At 43.1% G+C, this 25286-nt stretch overlaps 1 protein-coding gene across 4 annotated transcripts; it reads left to right on the forward strand.

Moving 5' to 3' along the window:
- Positions 1 to 1402: 1402 nt before the first annotated feature.
- On the forward strand, positions 1403 to 19005 carry RBM17 (RNA binding motif protein 17). 4 transcript variants are annotated; one of them, XM_061638268.1, is made up of 12 exons: positions 1403 to 1817; positions 4776 to 4936; positions 6705 to 6821; positions 8073 to 8239; positions 8902 to 8999; positions 10133 to 10189; positions 12609 to 12750; positions 14737 to 14888; positions 15611 to 15687; positions 16198 to 16296; positions 17961 to 18033; positions 18694 to 19005. In XM_061638268.1, exons 2-12 carry the CDS (start codon positions 4814 to 4816, stop codon positions 18795 to 18797), a joined length of 1209 nt encoding a protein of 402 aa, XP_061494252.1. In that variant the 5' UTR covers positions 1403 to 1817; positions 4776 to 4813; the 3' UTR covers positions 18798 to 19005. The 4 variants fall into 4 exon arrangements, with proteins under 4 accessions (XP_061494252.1, XP_061494255.1, XP_061494254.1 ...); XM_061638271.1 differs by having other exon boundaries at positions 15614 to 15687; XM_061638270.1 differs by having other exon boundaries at positions 1403 to 1770.
- Positions 19006 to 25286: the final 6281 nt, after the last annotated feature.

Consider the following 25286-nt stretch of genomic DNA (forward strand, 5'->3'; position numbering starts at 1 on the left):
CCTGAGGGTGAAGATTAACCATCTCTGAGGATTCCTGCTGCAGGGTCTCCTGGCTAAAAGGCCCTCTGTTAGGACTAATGCTTACCTGTCAAAAACTGTAAGGCAGACATTGAAGCAATCTAGGTAAAACATATTTTGCTTTCCTCTATGTAAAAGTCCGTAGGATCCACTAATTTACTTCCTTTCTCGCTACCCACCTCTATATTCACACCTAATGAGAACTGACGGCTCCCATCCGTATTCTGTATTTATTTATTAAATTTGTATCCCGCCTTTCCTCCCAGAAGGAGCCCAGGACGGCAAACACAGAATTCAGTTCTATAGGTGGAATCACCACTGAACAGCCCTGAGGTGCTATAATCTCTGCCATTGAACATGCAGTCTTTACAAGCTCCTCTACTGATCAGAGAGAAAAACTGAAAAATAATTAAAATTCAGCTCTACTTAATGGTAATCGAGAGTGTTGCCAAGATATCCCCAACCAAAACTGTTGCCAAGCAATGAATTATGAAGATAAGTGATCAGAGACATTCCAAACATCATTTGCTACATCACTTCTCACTATTAAAGCAACCCCGTTTCTTCTTGATTTCTCATTTCCTGCATAAAATATTTTGTAGTTGCCTGATTGAAAATGTCCCATTCCCCTCCATTTTAACTCACTCACGCCAAGTATTGTAATGCGGATATGTTCCATTTCTTGCTTGGCAATTTCTAACTTTCCCTGATGCAATTTTGTCAAATACTCATATTTTATATTTGGACCTGTAATTAATATAAAATATGAGTATTTGACAAAATTGAATACAAGGGGTAAGGTAAATGATTGACTGACCCAATACAGAAACGTTATCTCAGTTCTCTGTGCTCCTGCTGTGAGGGAGAGCGGGATATACATTTAATAAATACAAAAAAATTCATTATCTCCTCTATAACTAGTTCACTATCACTCAGTGGGTAGCACATCTCCTTTGAATGCAGAAGGTGCGGCATCTCCAGGTAGAGATGAAACCCTGGAATGCTGTTGCCACTCAGTGTAGACACTACTGAGCTAGATGGACCAATGCTCTAACTCTGTATAAGACAGCTTCCTTATACTTCCAAAATGTTGTTATCCTTCTTTGGCAGGAGAGAGAGCGAGGACACGCACGCACGCACGCACGTATAGATGTGTCCGGTAACAGAGAAAATGTAAATATTAAATCAAGCAGTCCATGAAACACATGCAGGGTATACAGTAGTTTGTGTGAGGCTTCTTTATGCAAGACGTAGCAGCCATGGGCCATTAGGGGTCAGCAGAGAGCCTCCTTTCCCGACGCAATTTGCGCGACGCCGATTGGGCCATAAATGATTTTGCCTTCCGTACGCTGCCTGCTGGACTTGAGATAGAAATGCAGTTTACGCAGCCGTTCTCCATAGTGATCTCACCTCGCCTGCCTACGCAGTTGGCGCAAGTTTTACCTGTCAGTAGGAGAAGGAGGCTTTTGCCTAGCTCCTCCCGCCCGGCCACTAAGGCTTTTGCGCAGCAGCAGCTTCTCTCAACTGGAGAGGAAGTGGGAGAAAATCATCCTAGGCGGTCTTAGCGGGCGCTGTGAGGAAGGAGGCTGATTGGTTCGAGCCGGCCGTGACGCAGGAGCTTTCTCTGGCCGAAGAGGAGGCCCCCTCTGCGGCGTGGGGTCTTACGTGAGGCCCGTGCTTGAGGCCTGTGCGGAAGGGTAAGAAGGCCTTCGCCGCCTGGGAAGAGGGAAAGAGAAGTTATAAGGACAGAAGGTGATTTTAGAGTATGGAAAGAAAATCAGACGGAGAAAAGATGATTGGTGGGTTTCCTTTAAAAATGTGTGTGTGAGGGAGGGACGGTTGATCAAGTGCTGGATGGAATATTAGTTTTTCTTCCCTGTTCTTCGTGGCAAATAATCCCAGCTTCGTAAAAATTTTTTTAATTTTTAACATTAGGTGTCCCTCATGAGTGTGTTCCTGAGCATATGTAGAGTGCCATTTGATCACCAGTAAGCAGGAACATAGGAAGCTTGCCTTACATACTGAGTTGGACCATTGGTCTACCTAGCTGAACATTGTCCACACTGACTGGCAGCAACTCTCCAGGATTTCAGATGGGTTCTCCCTCAGCCCTGCCTAGAGATGCCTGGGATTGTGTTACTTCATACAGGGCAGAGGTAAACCATGGAATTCACTCCCATGAAGTAGTGATGATGGCTGCCAACCTGGGTGGCTTTAAAAGAGGGTTAGACAAATTCATGGGGAATAAGGCTATCAGTGGCTACTAGCCATGATGGCTATGGTCTGTCTCCAAAGCCAGAGGCAGTATACTTCGGAATGCCAGTTGCTGGAAACCACAGGAGGGGAGAGTGGTCTTATTCTCAGACTCTGTTTGCTTGCTGCACACAGGCCATATTTGTTTTTAATGTTTTTAATTGTTGTAAACTGCCCAGAGAGCTTTGGCTATGGGGCAGTATACAAATATTAATAATAATAATAGTAATAATAATAAAAACTCCCATCATCCCTGACCATTGGCCATGCTGGCTGGGACTCCAACAACATCTGGAGTGCCACAGATATTCCCCACTCCTCGTTTGGGTACACCTAACTTTGTATAGGGTGAAATTGCCAGACTGTGATCCTATGTATGCTTGTTTGGGACTAAATTCTGAATAAATGCATAGGATCGATACGTTCTTATGAGTATTTATATTCTATTAATCTTAAAAGGAGGTTGTTTAAAAAATTGGAATAAAGGATACATCTGATTCCTAAATTTAAAAGCACTTTAGCTAGGGTATATATGCAGTTTTGTGTAGTGAAAATGCTCACTAGGAATCTATGCAAGCATTTGTTATCCAGTATTGTGCCTGTATAATTCAGCTCTATATTTTAAAAATATCAGTTCCTTATAATGGATTCTCATGCTTCTGAATGCCTGTTGCTGGAAACCACAGGAGGGGAGAGAGCTCTTGCACTCTGGTCCTGCCTGTGTGCTTCCCAGAGGCATCTTCTTGGCCACTCTGAGAACAGGATGCCAGACTAGATGAGCCACTGGCCTGATCCACCAGGGCTCTTCTTATGTTCTTAACCTGGGACCTTCTGCATGCAAAGCAGATGCTCTGCCACTGAGCTGTGGCCCGTCCCTAACAGGAATCCGATCTAAACCAGACCATTGCATTGTCTACAGTATTGTCTACACTGACTGGCAGCGGCTCTCCAGATTTTAGATAGGGACATTCCCAGCCCTAACTGGAGCTGCTGGTGACCTTTTGATTGCAAAGCTATTGAGCCATGACCCTTTTATAATCACATGCTTGTTCGTGATGGGAGGATACGTGAGTCAGGGGTCATGAAGTCAGGTAAGTGAAGTGAGTATAAGAAGATCCCTCCTGGATTGAATCATATGGTCCATCTAATCCAGCCTCTTGTTTTCAGTAGTAGCTATCTGGATAGCCCACAAGGAGGGCTGACCGTAGCAGTCTTCTATTGATTATCCCTAGCATCTGATACAATGCACCTAAGCATGGAGGTTCCACTTATCTGTTGTGGCTAATTGTCAGTTATAAACCTTTGTCCAGTAAGCCCTCATCTAAAGTGATCTAAGCCAGTGGCTTTTTCCAGATTTTATGGCAGTGAATTCGATTGGTTAATTATGTGCTTTTGGAAGAACTATTTTGTTTTGTTTTCCCTAAATCTGCTGCCAATCAGTTCTGGTTTTTTTAAATGTATAACTTTTATTTCATTATTATTCAGTGATAGATCCCACTCTTTCTCCAAAGATCTTTGTCTCTCTCTCTCTCTCTCTCTCTCTTCCTCTCACATTTCCTCACAACTACCTTGCGAGGTAGATTAGGCTGAGAAAGAGAGTGATTAGCTCAAGAAGCTTAATGGTTAAGTGGAGATTTGAACCTGGGTCATCTAGACGGACATTCAAACCACTACACCATACTACCTCTCAGTTAACATGAGGAAAAACCCTGCTAGATCAGACTAAAGGTCCATTTATCCAGTATCTTGTTTCCTGCCGTGGCTTCTAAGATTTTGCAGGGAAGCCCACAAGCATGCTTGCTGCCCAAGAGCTGGCATGTTGTGGTATACTACCTCTGAATGTGGACGGTTTTTCTCCACAAATTTGTTTAATCCTCTTTTAAGGGTTTCAGTCATTTCCTTCATTTATATTACTAAACAAGCTGTGTGTCTTTAGGAACTCACATTTATTAGTGAATGTTCTCCAGTTTTTTAATACCTAAAATGACAGTCTAGAATTTTGTGGCATCCTAAGGACTAGCAAATGTACTGTAGTGCAAGTCTTTGTGAACTAGGGCCCACTTTGTAAGATGCATGCTTACTGGCCTTGATAAGTTTGTTTGGTTATTTATTTATTTATGATTTGATTTTTATCCCGCCCTTCCTCCCAGCAGGAGCCCAGTTGTGAAGTATTAAAAAGCAAATCTTTTCAAACAAGTCACAGCCTTATTATAAAATAAATTATTAAAATCCGTGGCCTTAAATCAGGGCATACACACACTCTTTTCCAGGGGATCTGAGTAAAAGCTGGATCCAGTAGGATTAATTTGAGTGTCCTCTTCCTATGTCTTCTTTCAGCTCTATGAACTTAATGGAAGGGAAGGGTAACCACCCTTACCTCCTCATGAGCAAGGGGGCAGTGGAGGGGGGGGCTCACGGGCTCTGTGGGTGCTGGGGAAAGATCTCAAGGTCTCCATTAGCCTCACTTTACTTAAATGATGATATGATTGTCACTCTTTATCCAGATTACCTCTCTGATTCCTGATTCTAAGCTAAAAAGAAAATGTCTCTCTATGACGATTTGGGAGTGGAGACCAGTGATACCAAAACAGAAGGCTGGTCCAAAAACTTCAAACTTCTGCAGTCTCAGTTGCAAGTGAAGAAGGCAGCTCTCACCCAAGCAAAGGTATGGTGAAAAATCTGGTAGAAATGCACTGTTTTATCCTTGACCACTAAGACGGAAGCACTTTGAAGTAAAATGCTTAATTTACTGGGTAACGTAAAGTACAATTTAAATTATTTGTATGCAATCCCTGCAATTAAGCTAATATGAACACATTTTCCAGCACTTCTGGAAGATGCTTAAGCTTACATGCTGCATACACTCATGCTTGTTCATCGCTTGAATGACAACTGAGTAGATGCCTTGCGTGTATGAAAAAGCCACCGTGCTCCCCAGGCATGTTAAAATATCTGTGCCAGAACATGGAAGCGAACCCTTGTGTCTCAGCCCTAGCCCTCTAAATCCCACCGTCCATCTTTTCTCTCCTGTGTCTGCTCCTTTTGAAGTAAATATTAGTTAACCACAGACTTGGAGTCCAAAAATAAGCATTTGAAATCATGTATTGGAGCTCTTGGGTTTTTAAATATTAGCCCTAGTGTGTTCTGCCTTCAAGAAACTGGAATGATTCAGTTGTGTTTGTCAGCATCTGCATCTGAAATTGATAACTTGCATCATTCTTTAATCTCCAGAGGCTGTTGAGTGAATCATGTGCATTATAATCTTAATACCTCAGGGGAGACCAGAGTACTGTAATTTGCAATGTTTCATCACCTTCAGTTTGCTCCCAGTATTTGGATGTCAATCTTGACTAGTACAAAAGCATCTCCCGGAATCCTGGTTCTGCTGAAATCTGAGCATGCGTCTCGGGTATTTTTCCATCCATGCAAGCGCTTTTGGATAATAGAAGCAAATAAAACAATTTTTATCAAACAATAGTAGAGAAGATGTGAAATATTTTCTGGCAACTTCAGTAGTTTCTTTTAATTACAAGTTTTATAACAGTTTGTGAGAGCAGGGTTTTTTTTACTTTACAATAAATTCTGTGTAAACTTGAGCCTCTCATACCTTGTGCAGCAGCATGCATTCTTTCTAAGCAGTATACAGCTACCAAAAGACACCCCCCACACACACTGTTCTAGTGGTGGTTTATGCTACATAGCAGTTGGAAGTAAATACACAAAGGAAAGATGTGAGTTACTTCAGCTGCACAGGTATTACTATCTTGTCATATAAAAATACTTGTAATGTAAATGATTGTTGTGATAACTGTCTTTGTCGTGATAGTTCTATGAATGTTTAACTGTAAACGTTCTCAATATGTTTTAGATCAAATTACAGTAGGGCCCCACTCATACGGCGGGTTACATTCCGGACCCCCGCTGAAAAGCGAAAAGTGGAACTCATTGAATAGAATGGGGCGTGACGCCCAAAAAACGTCGTAAAAGCGGAACGAGTGCCGTATAAGTCTAATTGCGTCTAATTTAGTCTAATTGCGTCTAATTGAGACTGCCACATCAGCGAAGCTCCGTAAAACGGGGCCCTACTGTACCCTTTTTCAGTCAACCAGCCTTTCAGTCTATATGTTCTTCTGTTCCTGTTTCTGTTTCACGGTGGACTGTTCTGAAAGGTTGCGCTGAAAGAAAGGTCATTTGACTTCAGATTACATCAGGAACATGTTAACATGTATATATTATTAGAACTATTATAATAACAAATTGGACATTTTCCTGTAACTTTCTGCATTGCCATTTTTTTGTGGGTGTGACAAGCACTGTTTTTCAAGCAACTTGCTTAATGATTTAGGTGGAAAAGAATGCAGGTGGAGGATCAATCTATAGAACAAAATTTCTGACACTGAGTGAAGTGTCTGCTTGTAATCTGCTTATATTAGAGTCAGAGATCGAAGCAAAGCACAGTTCTTGCTCCCGTGATTGATCTGAAACGAGGCAGTGCGTCTGATGAACGACAGATCGTAGACACCCCTCCCCATGTGGCAGCTGGCCTGAAGGTAAGGCTAGAGTTGCTCAGAGGCAAGCCAGACTTTAAAAAAAAATGGGCTAAATCCTAAAAATAGAAAGCAACTAGTGCAATTCCCAGGAGAGGCATCATGAAACGCTTTATCATGATCATTTCTGAAATTGGTCCCTACAAAAAGATTCTAAGCGATAGGGATCTTTTTAAGCCCCTAGTGCTCTCACACCTTTGCAAAAAGGCTGGTGTGGCTGTGTTAGCCAAATACACTGATAGGTTGATTCCAGTTTCTGCAAAACACTCAAGCTGACAGCAATAAAAGCATGATAATTGAGAGGATCAGCCATTAAAACGTTAAGAGTCAGAAGAGGAAACGGCAGCAGAAACAGTGCCTCACATACAGCCACAACAGAGAACATTCCATTCAGCAGTGTAACATTTAAGCTAGGTCTCCAAATGCTTGCCTACAAAAAGCTATCTTCACAAATTTCCTAAAGATGTGTGGTACCTGATGAGGCTTTGGGGGGACTGTTCCACAACCTTGGCACCATCTCTGAGAAGGTCCTTTTCCAAATAGCTGCCAAATGACTCTCCTGAGGGCATATAACACCTGGGAGCAAAGAGTCTTTCAGAGATCCCCTCTTCTGCTAAGGAGGGTGCACTCAAGTCCTGCTAGCAAGATTCCCAAAGGCATCTGGTTGGCCACTGTGAGAACAAGACCCCGGACTAGATGGGCCTTTGGCCTGATCCATCAGGGCTCCTCTTATGTTCTTAACAGAGATAGGCAAAGGTTCATAAGGGAGCAGGTGCTCCTGAAAATATTCTTGTCCACTCCTGTCATGACTTATAGGCAAGAGCAGGCACCTTGAAATGTAACCAGAAGGAAACTGGCAAACAGTACAGTTTGGCCAAAATAAGTATAATATGGGCAATAGGAATAAAAAGGTTCATGATCTTGTCCCCGCATTAAACAGGAATATAATGCAAGATTTATCAGTTTAGATCTGTGTTGGAAAGGGGTGAACTAGCTGTTTGGTGCAGACTCAGGCCCCAACCCCTTTTTATATGTGGCTGGGATGTACATCTTGGTTCATCCTGATTGCAGATCAGTACAAGTGCAGCCATTGAGTCTAGTTTCAGGGGAGGTTGTTTGTCTACATCAGGTTTTATGGGGATATTGTTGGGAAATGCTTTGAAAGTGGAATCAACGGCATGCAAGGGGCCCTCTTGTTGGCTGCAGTTCTGTTGGGATGGCTGTTATCAGTATCTGTCCTCTTTTCAATCCCAGGATCCTGTCCCCAGCGGCTTTTCTGCAGGAGATGTATTGATTCCTTTGGCTGATGAGTATGATCCTATGTTCCCCAACGATTATGAGAAAGTAGTGAAACGCCAACGGGAAGAACGGCAAAGGCAGCGCGAGTTAGAGAGGCAGAAAGAGATTGAAGAAAGAGAAAAGTGAGTCATCCAGGCTGTAAGCCGTCCACTCATACATGTGTCTTTTTTGCCATCTTGATTGCATTAAACTCTTTTGGAGTTGAGGAGTTCTGTATGCAAGCAGGCCACATGAAATACTTTTTCAGCTTGTGAATCCCCTTTAAACGCGTGATCCATTTAATTCCCTTGTGTGGGCATGTTCTCTGCAGAATGTCATTGGCCGCTCTGATGCCCTTTACAAGTGTAAGCCGGATGTCAACATGTGTAATTTTGTACCTTTGAGAATAGTTTTCCTTGGTATTTTAAGATTAACGTGCAGTAAGCTAGTGTGGTTTGATTGTTGGGAGGGTTTCTATGTGAATGGTGTCAGGGGTTACTGGAGATCTGCTTGGAATGAGAGGCACTTGGACAGAAAGAAGTACCCAATTGTTAACAATTCTTAACATTATTACACTCTTGTGGGTTCATACCAAGGCATTGGATAGAAGGGAATGGACTATAATGAAGTTGTTAGTGATGGAATCCACAGGAACTGTGCAAACCCTTGCAGAAAAGAAATACGGGTGGTATCTCCAAAAGGCATTTGTAAAGATTTGATTTTGGGCATATCCTCTGTGGTCATCTACCCTGTGTTGTCACCCACCCCTGAGGGCTATCATCTTAATTTCTGTGTTAATTTCAAGGAGGCGCAAAGACAGGCATGAGGCAAGTGGGTTTTCAAGACGACCAGATCCAGATTCTGATGAAGATGAAGATTATGAAAGGGAGAGACGGAAAAGAAGTAAGGAAATCTTAGTCACAGGATGTGAGGTTCATCAAACACTAATCTCAGCCGGAGGGGGTGGGATCTTCCCTTTGCCTGCAGGCTAGCATCACTACCCAGCATGCTGTGGCATCTGCTGGGGGGCCCCCAGAGCTGATGCTTTGTCCGACCCCACCCCTTGCTGCCACTTGACCTCACCTAAGTTACCAGTTTTAGTTGGAGTTACTCTTTTTTGTAAATAAATTATTTTGGAATGGAGATCTTACAGAACACTGTTCCCAATGGTGGAGGATTTTATTGCTCAAATGCAATACACTAATTCTGTGCTTCCCGGCACCTTGTCATCATGCTGAGAAATACTTGTAATGCCCTGGCTGACTCTGACCCATTTCAACCCACCAAGTCTCTGGTAGTTCCTCTTTCATTAGCCTCTCTCCTTTTGCTGTTGCACAAGCGAACATTGCCACTAGGATCAGTGTTGGCAGATTCATAGAACAGGTGCCTGGCGATGGAGTGTAAAGAAACCTTTCTTATGCCACAATTTAACAGAGTAAAATCATGCTGGATGTTTCTTGCTGGCTGCTTTCTTTATGGCATGGAAGCAGCTGTACCAGGCCTTTGGATCTGAAGCCTCTAAAAGGGGCGGCATGCTTTTCTGACACATATTTTGAAGAGGGGCACCTGTGGTGGATCTCGATTGTAAAATACTGTGGGCTTACAGGTTTTAGGAGTCAGCGTCTGAGGACTGGCAGACACTGGGTATTTACTAGTGGGAAAGTGATACAATACCTACACACCTCTCAAATACCCAATTTTGCTTGCAGCAGGGCAATGTGTGCTTTGGCGCTTGGGGTCCACATAGCCTGGGCCTGCCATGGCAGCCAGCGATGGCCTAATGTTCAGAATATGCTGAGCTTTGGAGACACTTTCTGGTCCTAGGTGCCTCCCTGGGCATTGCCAATGGCATCACTGGAAATTGAGTGATGTGGACATATGCAGAAGAGTATCTGATTATTCTAGAAGGACAGCTGCGTTGGAGTCTGTTGCAGCAAAAACAACGAGAATCTTGCAGCAAACAACGAGAATCTTGCAGCACCTGTGAAGTGTGAGCTTTTGTGGATTCCTTATCATGTAACTGTTTTCTTGCACAGGTATGGGAGGAGCTGCCATCGCACCGCCTACTTCTTTGGTTGAGAAGGACAAAGAACGTATGTTAAATTTAAGCTTTTGATGTTGCTAAGCCATGCCTTCAGAAAATGTTTGCCTTCAGGGAACGCTTTGTAAAGGAACTTGGCTGTTGTGGATGTCTGCCAACTGCCCCCACCCCCCATTGCATTGCAGAGGATATGTTTTAGGGATGCTCACTTGGTCTCTGCAGGGCCCTGCCCCAGCCTTATGGCCCTTCCTATCACCTTTGCAAACTGAAGGCCAGTCCTCACAGACTGCAGGTGAGGTGCCAAACCTGTGTGTGGACTGTCACATTTCAGACTGCTGGGAAGGGGGCTCACATGATTGAATTCTCCTCCTTACCAAGAAAAGATTCCCTGCGCATACAAAACTAGCATATCAGGAAGAAACACTGCTGTTGAGGCAGTTTACCATCTCATCTGCTGTTCGTAAGAAGTAGGCCGATTGAACAGCCTCCCCCCCCCCCAATAGCAGTGGAAGAGTGATAGCAGTGAGCAAATGCATCCGGGGCGGATCATCTGCTATTACTGGCCTTCTCATTGACAATCCTCTGATTAGCCTCCAAATGACTCCAAAGTTGCCTGGAGGTCAGTTTGAAGATCACTATTTGTTTGAAGATGCTACACTTGGCAAACTTGCCTGGATGGCCCTAGAGATTCTTATTTGAGTCATGGAGAGTGATTCAGTCTTCAAGTGCTATTCAGCAGTGTACCTCTTCTCTGCTACCGGCAGGCTATATACTCTGGGCCGTCTGAGTTGACAGAGCAGCTGACATTAAATGGTGGAATGTTGTGCCTTTTGGAGTTGGTCTGAGCTGGTCATTTTGCTTCTTTTAAAATTCTGCCCGATGATATGGAAATAAAGTCTTGCCAGTCTGCTAGCATAGTAGTTGAGCCCATGCAATTCCAGTTTGTGTAGTGTGGTTTGGGAATGCTGGTTGTGCGTCTTCACAGTCACATCTGCACATTCCCTCTACTGTGGTACAGAAGGGGGCATTGAAAGAGCTGTAAATAAAATGGGCCAGTGTTCTGTTTTGCTTCCATTTCTTGAAATTGGTGGGAAGAAACTTTCCTTAAATTATTCCATCCTTTCTGTCATAGCAAGAGAGATAGATTGTTGGAAATAGACTTTGGCTTGTGGATAATGACTTTCATATGCACCTTAATCCATTGCTTCTCAATTGGGAGAGTGCATGGTTGGTGCAAGGATAGCTCTCCCAAGGAAGATGTGGTGTATCAGCAGGATACAAACTGTTTTGGAGTACACTGGCAATAGGCCCATTAGCAGGCAAGCCCCCAGGGCTCTCAATTTGACAGTGCCAACTCCTCTGGGGTCATCTTCCATTGCTGACTCCTCTGGGTCTGGTTATCTGGAAGTGAACTGCAAGGGGCATGTGCAGGTGTGGTGGATGGGAAAATTAAGCAGGGCACGAGATGTAGCTGTCGAGCTATGGTGTGCAGAAACAAGGAAATGTGAAAGGTTTTATTTTGATTGTATAAATCTTGAGAAATTCTGCATTCATTTACTAGGTGGCATGTTATTATGATGAGCAGGAAAATAAGGACCTGGTGGGAATTTTTTTTCCCCAGTTGTAGATTTCTTTTGAAGAATGTGTATGTACAAAAATAGATCTGTGCTGTTCCACATGGCACTATAGCCATTTTAACACTGGACCTCCTGTTGCCATAACTGACTTTTAATGGCTTTTGCAGTAGATCAGATGCAGAGTGTGCAAGATAACAGAGAGGTGGGAAGAGGAGTGTCATCATCCAGGGTCTTGGGGGGGTGTCTAAGACTCCTTACTTTTTAGGGAGCCTGGTCCCAGCAGGATCCCATTGTCTCCAGCATCCTATGAGCATGGAAGCGAAGCGTGTTAGCCACTGAGAAGTGTATTTTTACATGTTTCCTTGTTATTTCCCGCTGATTGGAGCCAAAGGATGAAAGGAATTCCTTTTAGTTCCTACTTCAAAAGTCAAGTTGTGAAGAGTTGAGAATTCTGTAACTGCAGAAGAGACAGTGAATCCTGATTATAGCACTCCGTAGACATTAACTTGCCCTGGGACCTTTGGGTGAAGAGCAGGTAATAGATGATGATACATCATCAAGCACGAGATAAACGTGTAGATACTGAATTCAGTCATTCAAGCAATATCTCTTGAAAGTGAGAAAGGACAGCCAAATGGTGACAGTGATAGAGAAGCAGAAAGCAGTATGTAAGTCCGGTCATATTCTGTGATCTTAGAAGGTTATATAATTTTAGAAGGGGGTGTGGCTGTGACTGTCATGAAGGGACCCTGCACGTCTGAATTTGCCACTGCACTACTGGGTGGGAACTGAGGTTTATGAGGGTAGTTATCTGTGCTGACAAATCAAGAAATGTATGCCAGCTGTAATAGAAATGTTTTTGGCTTAATGTTAAATGTTCTGCCTTGCTTCCAGCTGTGTCGTCATTCCCCTACGAAGAAGAGCCAAGGTCCCGTGGTTCATCTTCGAAAGCAGCCATTCCTCCTCCAATGTACGATGAGCCTGAGAGGCCTCGATCCCCAACCGGGCCTAGCAATTCTTTCCTTGCTAATATGGGGTAGGTGAATGTGACTGTTTTTCACTTCCTGTGAAATGCCAGAAGAGGGCAGTGCTGACCAGTACCGGGGAGACACAGTAATCCTATAGCTTTTGCATGCGCAGAACACTAACAGCAACCCAGAGATGGTTCTGTGGGAGGAGAAGAAGTGGGTTTACATTAAGTGAAGGATAACTGCTTTAGCTTATAAGTTCACAAGTGCTTTCGGTTCTTCGCTGTAACCAAATTGTAGTTTCCTTTTCTGGTGTGGAACTCTCTCGGACCATGGGCGAGTGGCCATGTAGCGGCCACATAAAAAAGCAAGGAGAATGTTTTGGCAAGTTGCATGCAGCCTTTTGGTCTCATGTAGTTTGTTGCAGATGTAATTAATTTGGAACCCCACAGTATAATCTCCTCCGGTGTGTTACATCAGCCAAGGCAGCTGCCTAAAGGAGTGTCACTCACTTTCTTGTAGTACTGTTTTGATGACCCAAGATATTGCATTCAACTCCTGACCTCAAATGTGTGCAGATCTCTTTAGACATGGATGCTAATAACCAGAGCTCTGTGCGCGCGCGCTGCAATCCCATGAGACGGCACAGGAATCGTTCAGAATGAGTTGGACCTGCAGCAAAATGTGCAGTCCCTGGTCTGCCTCTCGCAACATGTTGCTTCTTCCCCTCTGCTCCAAAGTTTGGCGAGGATTGGTGGGCTGCATATGCATTTGTTCCTTCTCTTCTCCTCCGCATGAAAGGATACTTGGGAGAGCAGGGAGAGGTGTGGCCCCCTTTTTGGGGTCATAATTTATATTTGTGGATGTTCCCAGCTCCCCTACCCTGCCTGTGATATGCTTGAATCTTCTTTTAATCCATGGGTGGCCCTGTTACTCCTACAAAGTTGTTGGCACTAAATTCAGCAGTTGTGGATGGAGTTCAGCTGCCTGAAATTCTACGGATGGTTTGTGATGTGGCAGAGTGGAGGGGCAGAGTCCTAAGGTGGTAAAATAGACTGCTCCATTTCCGATTGCAAATGATGGATCAACAGTTTGGAATGCCCCCCACAGGAGAAATCTTCCTCAGGCTAGCAAACTGGTACAAGAGAGCACCTAATCTAACTCCTGCCAAACACATTCAAACTATAACCCAGTTTGTACGTAATGCTAAGACATGACTTAACATGAACAAGCAAACAAGTGGGCTTCCAGAGAGGAAATTGTGGCTGCTTTGCTTCTCACTGGTCATATTTCTGCTGAGCTAAGCTATGCCATGGTTTCGCATAGCATATCATCTGAACCCAGGCTCGTAGTTTAGCTCTCTCTAGATAAACCACTCTATGTATGGATGTGAAGGTTGGACAGTGAAAAAAGCTGATAAGAGAAAAATCAACTCATTTGAAATGTGGTGCTGGAGGAGAGCTTTGCGCATACCATGGACTGCAAAAAAGACAAATAATTGGGTGTTAGAACAAATTAAACCAGAACCGTCACTAGAAGCTAAGATGATGAAACTGAGGTTATACTTTGGACACACAATGAGAAGACATGATTCACTAGAAAAGACAATAATGCTGGAAAAAAGGGAGGGGAGTAAAAAAAAGAGGAAGACCAAACAAGAGATGGACTGATTCCATAAAAAAAGCCACAGACCTGAACTTACAAGATCTGAACAGGGTGGTTCATGACAGATGCTCTTGGAGATCGCTGATTCATAGGGTCGCCATAAGTCGTAGTCGACTTGGAGGCACATAACAAAAGATAAACCACAAGCTGTAACCAAGGTTTGTCCTATGGTACACAACTGGTGGTTTGTCTGGGAGACAACATACAATGCACTAAGCCAAACCACGTAGCAGCAAGACAACCAAGGAGGAAGGAGCAAAGTGATCACAATCTCTTCTCTTGGAGCCGCACGTTTGGCCATTTTTACTAATCCAAATGAGAGCTGTGTGATTCCCCCCCCCCATGCCACGTGGTTGCCGGCTCAGTCTGATTCTCTGTTCTGTCTTCAGAGGCACGGTGGCACACAAGATTATGCAGAAGTACGGCTTCCGTGAGGGCCAGGGTCTTGGGAAGCACGAGCAGGGCTTGAGCACTGCGCTGTCAGTGGAGAAAACGAGCAAGAGGGGTGGCAAAATCATTGTTGGTGATGCTGCTGATAAAGGTAATTTGGGGAGTCTTCTAACCTGTTCACAGGTGGGCAGCTATGACCGAATGCCAAGGCAGAGTCAATGGAGTGACTTCCGTTGCTGAGTGCTAATCTTCAGGGGAATTTAATCATTAACTACCCTATTGGTTTCCATTCCTTTTATCAGTCTTCCATTCCCTTTTGTGTCCACCTGTAACAGGCTTAACGGGCTTATCTGTTTAAGCCTTTTTGTAAAGATCAGGTTAGCTGAAAGTTCTGTTGCGTGTTTTATACATATTCTCCTCCCACTCCTCCTTTGCATCTTTTTAGAACCATGCTCTCACTGCAGAGCCTTTGGCCTGACAAATGGAAAATGTATGTTGTTATAAATTACAGTTCTATATTCTAGCTTGGCCTTTTCACTGTGGGCCAGGCCATCACCAGTAGGAGGAGCCACATCCTTGACTGGCTGCATAGAGGCCTGCAGTGGGGGTGATTTGGGCTGCATTGCACCCATAGTGGGCAGGTGTGTTGAAACACGCAGCCATTACCAACTTCCTGGCATTGCAAGAATATCCACAGCTGTCCCTGGGTCAAAATAATTAGCATGTTTTTATCTGTAACTGTTTTTTTACAGTACTTTTCTTTTCGTTACTCTTAAATTGTTTTATTGATGTGTTTGCTGCCCTGAGCTCCTTCTGGAGGAAGGGCGGAATATAAATTCAATTAATAATTATTATTTTTTTCCTTCTGAATAGCAGATGCATCCAAGAAATCAGATTCGAATCCTTTAACAGAGATATTAAAGTGCCCTACCAAAGTGGTTCTGCTACGGGTAAGTACCATGTGTCTTATTTCATGTAGTATTTCCTGGATTGATGATTTTAAGTCTGTGGCTGGAATTAGGATATCAAAAAAAGGTCATAAGTTTCAGGAGACTTTATTTGATGGGCTTCTTGCAAGACTGAACAGCCAACATTAGAAAGTGAGATGAAAACTTGCCAGGAAAAGGCAGAGGTTGGCCACTGCGGTGTATGTGAGGAGGTATGAATAAACAGTTGTACTCTGTAGTTCGGCCTTGGTGACAACGTCTACACGCCCTTAAGCTTGTTTCTCAGTGGTTTGAAGAACAAAATACACCCTCCGTTGGGTGAGGACAAGGTCGTGCTTTCAGCCTAGAGCAGCCTATGCCAAATTGGTATCTTCCGGATGTCTTGGACTACAACTCCCATCAGCCTCAGCCAGCACACTGATGGGAGTTGTAGTCCAAAATATCTGGAGGCCACCAGGTTGACCAAGACGGACCCTCAAAACTGCCTCTTGAATTGGCTTTTCTTTCTTGCAGAATATGGTCGGAGCTGGGGAGGTTGACGAAGATCTTGAAGGTGAAACCAAGGAGGAATGTGAAAAATATGGCAAAGTTGGGAAGTGTGTCATCTTTGAGGTATTAGCCAGCATCAGCACCACAAACTTACTCCTTCCCTCCCCCAAACTGTACAAACATCAAAACAAAACCAACAGATCCCTGACAGAGGCTCGACAAGATGCCACATCTGTACATCATTTTACCAGGAGAGGCCTAAAGTTACCCCCACCCCTGAGCCGAAAATGAGTAGACGACATATATATCCATAGCTGTAAGAAGTTCCACAGTTACAAAATATTATTATACATCAATCAGATTACATACTGTATCATATATATAGTTAAGCAAATATTGGCAAATTATATAATACTAAAAAAAATCCAGAGACATCAACTCGAACAGGATTTTTAAAAATTATTATTCCAATACAATAAAAGGCTGCCAGTTGTGTTGGGAAATATGGATTGTTTGCATTCTTCCCTCCCTACGTGCTCGTAACAGGCAGTTTTTGTTCACGACCATAAATTCTGAAGGCTACTCTTCTCCACTACGGTGCATGGGATGAAGCTATAGGCCAGTCTAATTGAAATATATATGCCTTTCCTTGTAGAACTCCAGTGCTCAACTCTCCCTCTTCTGGGTTCAACAGCATTTCATCAAGGAATACAATATCCTTATTTCTGAACACTTAAAATCAAGCACTTGTATACATCATGTCTAAATAAGCAAGGCTACAAACTTATATTGAAAGCTTTGACTGAACATAGTACACAATATGACCCTGGAGTTTGTGCCCAGATTGATATTCCTATGTTGTTTGGATGTACTGTAAACTTCACTAACCTGAATATTTCCCAAACCACCTGTAGCCCTTCAGATTAGGATAGTACTGACTGTACTTTTCAGTAACTGGCATACATCAACCTGGCAGCTGCTAAATGATTTGATACTAGTTCATACCATTGCTCCAGTTTTACATATCTAATCTTAGTGGGTCAAAAGTCATCAGGCAGGCAACCTGAGTCGGTTGGAATCTTGAGCCGACAGGAATCCTTGGGGATCCTTTGCTCTGTGTCCTAGAACGTGGACAGAGTTTGTTGTGTCTAAATAACTCCTAGCAAGCTTTCATCCAGCTCCTCCTCAAAAATGTCCAGCGAAAGGTTCCCCCCTTCCCCAGAAATGTAGGTAGGTAGGTTAGGCTGAGAGATGGTGACTGGTCCAAGATTACCCATGGCTTAGTGGGGTTTGGAACCTTGGGTTTCCCCAGTCCTCATCCAGCACTTTAGCCACTTCACTGCACCAGCTCTGCCGTACTGTTGCTATCTGCAGACCTTAATTTACTACGAACTGTGGCCCTTATAGAAGGAAAAAACATTTTAACATTCCTTTTCATTTGTTTGAGGAGTATTATGTTCCCTCTAAATTTTTTACTTTAGGTTAGTTCTTGATTCCTTCAGCTGTCATGTAACTAATTCATTCATAACCATGAATTGTCCTTTTTCCTTTGAATGTTCCTCTGATTTCTATCACAACATCTACTGCTTTTGTTGTTTTCTCTTGCCTTTTATCTAGCTGAGACGTAAGTGAGACTGATGTTGATTTACTTACGATTCCTAAACCCATTCAGCTGTTTGTTTGTTTGTTTGTTTTTTGGGGGGGAGAGGTTACAATGTTGCTAGGACTATTTTACAGTCTGTCTTCAATCTGAGATCTCCCTCACTGCAAGTGTGTGTTTGATTCAGATTCCAGGTGCTCCTGATGATGAAGCTGTGCGAATATTTTTAGAGTTTGAAAGAGTTGAATCTGCAATTAAAGGTAATAGTTGAATGATGAATATTTAACTCCTTGCTTATTTATTATATTTATATTGTTCGTGGAGCTGAAGATAGCATACATGGTTCTTCCCCCCTTCTCTATTTTCTCTTCAACAACCCTGTGAGGTAGGGTTAGGCTGAGAGACTGTGACGAGCCCAAAATCACCAGTGAGCTTAATAGCTGAGTGGGGATTTGAGCCCTGGTCTCCCAGCTCCTAGTCCAGCCTCTGGCCCTGAAGTCTATGAAACAGTATTCAGTTACACTTCTGGTGATGACATTATAGGCTTTTTAAAGATGTGTTTCTTACGCCTGGCCTGAAGTCCACCGAGTGGGTTAGACCTTGTCCACACCGCTCCCTTGTATGATGATACAAGGTGCCCCCCTTTTCTCAGTCAGCAGTGAAGTACACAAGTGATTAAACATTGGTTTTTAGTCCATCCTCATAAAAACGTGAGTCTTAAAAGGATTGCTGTGAGTCCATGAGTTGTATATTACCCAGCTCTGACAGAGTTGGATGGCCCCCTTAGCATAAGCTAGCAAATTTGACCCCATGTCTTTCTCCCCCCCTTTTCTCTCAATTTCTTATACGTAGGAATATTTCTTCAGCTGGTGAACTGCTCTCTCGGTGTTTAATGGGTATATTTTATGTTTCCATTACAGCTGTTGTTGACCTGAATGGAAGGTACTTTGGCGGACGAGTAGTGAAGGCGTGTTTCTACAACCTGGACAAATTCCGAGTCTTGGACCTTGCAGAGCAAGTCTGATTTTTCATTTTTTTCTGTAAAGGCCAAACATGGATGCATCACCTCATGTTCTTCAGCTGCATCCTGGGAGCAGAGCAAAAGACAGCATCACTTACAGCAAACTGGAACTAAGCTCCTGAATCAATCTTTCTTATTCATTGTGATGGACACAGTTTATTTTTATTGTAGTATAAAATTCCATAAAGAATATTGCCTGTTTTTCTTTTAAGATCCATCCAGTTTTTTTCATCCTGCAGTTTGCTGATGAGGCCGCATTGGTGTCCTCTACTTTCCGCTGAGTGACAAAGAGTTACTTCTGTGTTTTTATTTATTTATTTATTACATTTATATACCGCCCTGTAGCCGACGCTCTCTGGGCAGTTTACAGCAAGTAAAACCATTAAAAACAAATATACAAATTTTAAAACAAAAAAAAATTTTTTAACAATTTTAAAAACAATTACATGAATTGAACCCTGTGCTTGCAGGCTCTGATTCCCTTTCACTACCAGTTTAGTGGTAAGCTATAGTTTGCCTTTACATCTAAGTTGGATGAACTGATTAGTTTAGAATCATAAGTTTCTTAAGAAAGTGAGAAAGAAAAATTGAGCACAGAATGGGAAGAGGAAGCATGTGAGGACAGGGCTGGTTCACTTCACACTAACCCATGGTCTGTTGTTGCATCAGAACCAATCTATACTGTCAGAAGGGTCACCTGAAAACAGTAGGATAGGGAGGGTATAGTTCAGAGCTGTTGGTGCTCAGATTAGACATGAGGCTAGGTAGACCAGTGGTTCATATATTTTCCTTAGCTGTGTGACATCTTACTTCTGGACTGCTAAGTGCCAGTGCTCCCCCCAGAATGTTCTTTTTGCTTTAGAACAAAGATTCTGAAACGTTTTCCCCCAAAAAGCTAGTCTTTTTCTACTCACTCTCGTATCCTGGAATAGTAACAAAGTTACTCAACAATGTCTTATTTCTGATTAGACAGGATCTCCTTGGGTTTTCTGCTTGTTACCAGGTCCTGCCAAGTATATGACCAAACTGCTACAGTATTTCTTGAGCCTCTTTCTTCCTCCTTTCCCAGCCTTCTAACCCCTTTAAGGGCCAAGATCACTTTATGACCTCCCCCGGAAGGAAGTTTTTTTTAAAAAAAAGCAAAAAAAACTAAAATGTGCTCTTTTTAATGAATTAAGGAAATGAGAGGAATGCAGGTTTGCATTCAGAGCTAACTCTAGGTGTGCCTTTTATTGGCAGCCAGTTAAGCAACTGGTGCAAGTCCGCAGTACCCGAGAGATTTATACAGATGTGATGGCCAGCTTCACATTTAAGTATACTAGCCTTTGCTAACCTGGTGCCCTCCAGATGTTTTGGACTACAACTTGCATCAGCCCCAGCCAGCACAGCTGGAGGACACCAGGTTGGGCAGTATACTCTAGGGCAGGGGCTCCCAAACTGGCCCCTGAGTTTCATTCAGGTGCTCTGCAGCATGTCTGTGGGTTTGTGGTTGAACACAGGAGATGGCACATCCATTGTATTAAATACTTACATTGTTTTAATTGTGTTTCAATTGCTTCTTTTATGTCTTATATTGTATTTTATTGTACAACAGTTTGAATTCCACAGAATATGATAAAACTATATTGGAAAATAAAAGAAGCAATGAAAATAAATAAATAAATGCAATAAATAATAAAATGCAATGTGATAGATAATAAAATACAATTGAAAATCATACAGCATCCAGCACAGCACATTACAATTACTACAACAGGCAGAAAAATTAAGTGGTCTGCCAAGACCCTCAGGAATTTTCAAGCTGTCCGTGGTGGAAGTTTGGGAACCATTACTCTAGGGGTTTTTTTTTCCTGGGGGGGAAAAACCCTCTAATACAATCTACTTTGTTGTCCAAAAATTTGTAATGGATTTTAGAAATGAAGCTGACTGAGTACATGTAGTTTTATTTTACATAGTTTTCACTGTTTCAGGGACAAAAAGTCATGCAAAGTACTTGGGCAGCTTATCCCTTGGGAAATGCTGCTCAGTACATGCATCTACATAACTTCTTGAAAGTTCCCCATGCTTTCAAACCAGGCTGTAGCTATTTCAGGGCTAGAAAGCTGACATTTTTGAAATGCAGATTTTGTACACTATTCCTGAATTTGTGCTACATAATCCACAAATGCTAGAACTAACTTCTTCATCCCTGCAGTTATGGCCTCTAGTGAATTTTTAGGGCAGCTCAGGCTTATCTCTCTGGAGGAGCCTACTCTGACTGCTTCTAAGATTTGCTTTGGTGTTGTGTTTCAAGAAGAGGACAAACAACAGCCTGCTGCTTGTGTCCTTTGAACTTAGAAGTGCTCTGGAGTCATGTCGTTCTGCATGAGTATTTTTGCATAAGCAAGAAGATATCAAATTCTCAAGCCCTAAAAGTTCCCATTGTGCAGCTTAAGTGAATGGATGCCAGTGCATTTGATCTGTATGCTCTGTTCTGCAAAAAAGAACCAGCTAAGAATATACGAGCCCTACTAGATAACACCAAATGTCCAGCCTCTAGTTTGCGCTATGGCCAAGCAGATGCCTTTAGGAAACCCATTAAACCAAAAATCCTCTCTTGCAGTTGTTCCCAGCCACCAGTACTGCAGAGGCATGCTGACTTTGATTCTGATGGTGGTGGCACATTTTCCTGCATTCTGGTGATTTTGGACTCCAGCCCGAGCCAGCATAGCCAATGGCTAGGCAACGTGGAATGTGTAGCCAAAGAACATCTGGAGGGCACAAGCTTGGGGAAGGTTGATATATAGCCATCATGACCTCAGTGAATTGGTCTAATCCCCTTTTGAAGTCTAAATTGGTGGCCATTGCTATATCTTGTGGGAATGGATTGCATAGTTTAACAATGTATTTTGTGAAGAGCTGCCCTGATTCTTCCACCATCCGGTTTCATTGCATGACCCTGGTCTCGGTGTTACGAGAGGGAAGAAACCTCTATCCACGCCATGCATCGTATATACCAGCAGTGAAATTCCCTTGAGTGTGAATCCTTCTGTAGCTGCATGCGAGATCTATAGCAGCAGACTCACGGAAACTCCAAGATTTGCAAAACCCTAAAGGTGGGGAATGGGAAACCACAACAGCCTAATGAGGACGAGGGGCCAGATGAAATAAAAATAGAAAACTGCAGATGGGAAATGGAACAGCATATCCTGGATGAGGGCATAGCTGGCTGGAGCCCTAAACAAGAGCACTCCACGCTGTAACATTTTGCTACAGTTCCCACTTGAAATTTTTTACACCTCACTTGTGTCTCTCCGCAGGTCCTTACTTGATTTATCTCTCCCCCATCCCAAAATACAAAAGGCTCAAATGTAGCTTTTCCTCGGAGGAGAGGTCCTGCAGCCCATCAGTCATGTTGCAATAGAAAAGGCCAAGCAACACTAGCCCCTTTGAAATATGGCAACTAGAACAGTGTTCCAATAGAGATTTGCAAAAAAGCATTATGATCTCATTTACTGATAAATTTTGTAATGATTCCTAGCATGGAACACGGTGATCATCCTGAATAAACTGGTATTAATTTGCAACCTTGGCCACCTCACTGCTTACTCCTAACTCTAAAATCATTCATGAGCAAGTTAAAACAGTGGTTCCCAAACTTCCCCTCCCCATGGATCACCTGAAAATTGCTGAGGATCTTGGGGGACCACTTAATTATTGTTCTACCTGTTGTAGCAATTGTAGATGCTGCATGATCATTTTAATTGAATTTTTATTGCTGCTTTTATTTCCTGTATTTTATCAGATTCCAATTTGCATTCCATCAAACTCAAACTGTAATACAATAAAACACAATATAAGAAATAAAGGCAGCAATATATATACAATTAAAAATTAATATGCTTATTGAATGCGGACATGTTGTGGACCACTGGAATGAAGTTCACGGACCACAGTTTGGGAACCCCTGAGTGAAAATCCTGATCCAAATACAGACTCTTGGGGGACCCACTTGTTACATCACTGTTATGAAACCAAGAGTTTTCTGTCCTTATCCACCTCTCTGGCTGGCAGTTGTGGTGGGACCTGGACATCAAGTGACAAGGCAAGGCAAAGTGTACAGCAGGTAGGGGGAACCTGTTGAAATACAGCTCCCATAATTCCCGTGACCACTGTCCATGCTGGCTGGGGTTGAAGGGAGGTGGAATCCAATACCATCTAGAGGACCACAATGACCCTCTCTCTGCTGTAGAGGTGGCTAGGAGGAAGACTCAGCTACATAAACAAAGCTATACAACAATGGTTCCCAACCTTGGGGCCGTGACCCCCAGGGCCCCTGTGAAGTAGAGCCAGGACTGACAACCTGACAGACAGGAAGGGCCATAGCTCAGTGGCAGAGCATCTGCCTTTCCTGCAGAAAATCCCAGGTTCAATCCTCAGCATCTCCGGGTAGGGCTGGGAGAGACTCCTGCCTGAACCCTGGAGAGCTGTTGCCAGTCAGTGTAGACAACACTGAGCTAGACGGACCAATGGTGTGACTCGGTATAAGGCAGCTTCCTGTTTTCCCGTGTAAGACATGCCAACAATCATCAGCAGGGCTGCTGGTCACTGTATCCACTGGACGCTTCCAAGAGCGAGGAATATTTCTTGCATCACAGAAGCCGTGAGGTTGCCATGTGCTTCCCATCTTCTCCTGATAATATCTGAGCCTGGAAGACCACAAGGGAAGGGCCAGCAATGTAGCTGCATACCCTCCTCGAGGTGAGAAAGCGCTGTCCTGTACACTTGCACTTCTGTGAAGAGGGGCACAGAGAGCTGTGCTATTTATTTATTAAATTTATATCCCACCCTTCCTTCCAGAAGGAGCCCAGGGCAGCAAACAAAACACTAAAAAAATCTTAAAAGCATACTTTAAAATATATTAAAAGCAAACATCTTTAAAAACATCTTTAAAAACATCAAACAAAACATCTTAAAAACATCTCTCTCTTTTTAAAGCTATTTTTAAGATGTTGCTCTGTGGATGGGATGGTTATGCATGGTAGCTGTGCACACCAGGGATAAAAACCAAAAATGCACGGCTCTCAAATGAAGTCTAGATTCTGTAATATTTTATTTTACAATATATTTGTATACCTCTTTTCTGACCATAATGATACACAGAAAAACAGACTTTTAGTTGGGCAATGTTGCCCTCGCAGTGATGAATCCAGAAAATCGGGTTCTGCTGATGGTATCGAATAAAGGTATTATTGTGTGGCTCAAGGCTCAGCGGCCAAATGTTTTCTGAGTGGGTTTGGCCAGTGCCATAACTAGCTTTTCATGTGCCCTGTGCAAGGTTTTATTTTTGGGCCCCTTAATTTTTTGGGGGGGGGGTAAAATAATAAAACAAATACGATATAACAATTGTTTATAATTTTTGTGTACACAAGAAATATACAAGATCATTCACATGTATTTATAAATGAAAATAAGTATTTTAATTGCACTTTTCTGGCTTTCATTTCAGCAAATTCATTGATTACATCATCATAGTTAATATCTTGAATGATATATTCAATCAAAATTATGGAAAGATTGGATAATTGTTCTTGTCCAATAGTCGATCTTAAATAATTCTTAATTAATTTTAAGTTGCTAAAACGTCTCTCACACGAAGCAGTTAACAAACAGCATCAACAATATTTTCACCTGTGGTTGTTGGGTAAAAAGCAGCATAAACCATGACATAAACATAAGCTCCGGTCGCGTGTGTGACGCATCAATCAGTCCTGCGATTCAGTCATTCAGATGTTGGTGAGCAGAGGGCGTTGCGGGCATCCAGGGACTGAGCGACGCAATGACCAATCACCAATCCACTAAATAACGCAATGGGCTGCCTGGGCCTAGTCGATGCACTCAGTTCACTGACATCTGAACCGCACAGTAGAGCACGGCGGCGAAATTTAAAATTTGAAAATATTATATTTGACAATTTTTTTTGTCAGTTCCATTTCAGGGCCCCCTTCGTCCTGGGCCCTGTGTCTGTGCACCTGCCTAGTTACGGCACTGGGTTGGGCAGATGCACAGAGGATAAGGCTCCCGAGTGGCTGCAAACCACAAGGGCTATGTTCTACCTACGCAATTGGAGGCGGTACACCTCCGAATACCAGTTGCTGTTCCTCACAAGCGAGGAGAGCATCATTGCGTTTAGCTCCTGCTTGCAGGCTTCCCAGAGGCATCAGGTTGGCCACTGTGAGAACAGGACACTGAACCAGACGGGCCATTGACCTGATTTAGCTGGGCTCTTCTTATGTGCCTATGACTCTCCTTTGTGGGAGGTGTTTAAGCAGGGGCTGGGCAGTCATCTGTCAGGTATGCTGTAGTAAAGTCTCATCCTGCATTGAAGAGACAGTGGGTGGGACTAGATTATGTCTAAGGATGGAAAGGTCTGTCTGTTTCGATTCTCTCTGTTTCTCATTTTTCCAATGTTAAATTTAGTTCTCTACATTTCTACAGCAATCTGCAAATTCT

The sequence above is a fragment of the Rhineura floridana genome, chromosome 8 (assembly GCF_030035675.1).
Source record: "Rhineura floridana isolate rRhiFlo1 chromosome 8, rRhiFlo1.hap2, whole genome shotgun sequence".
Lineage (NCBI taxonomy): Eukaryota > Metazoa > Chordata > Lepidosauria > Squamata > Rhineuridae > Rhineura > Rhineura floridana.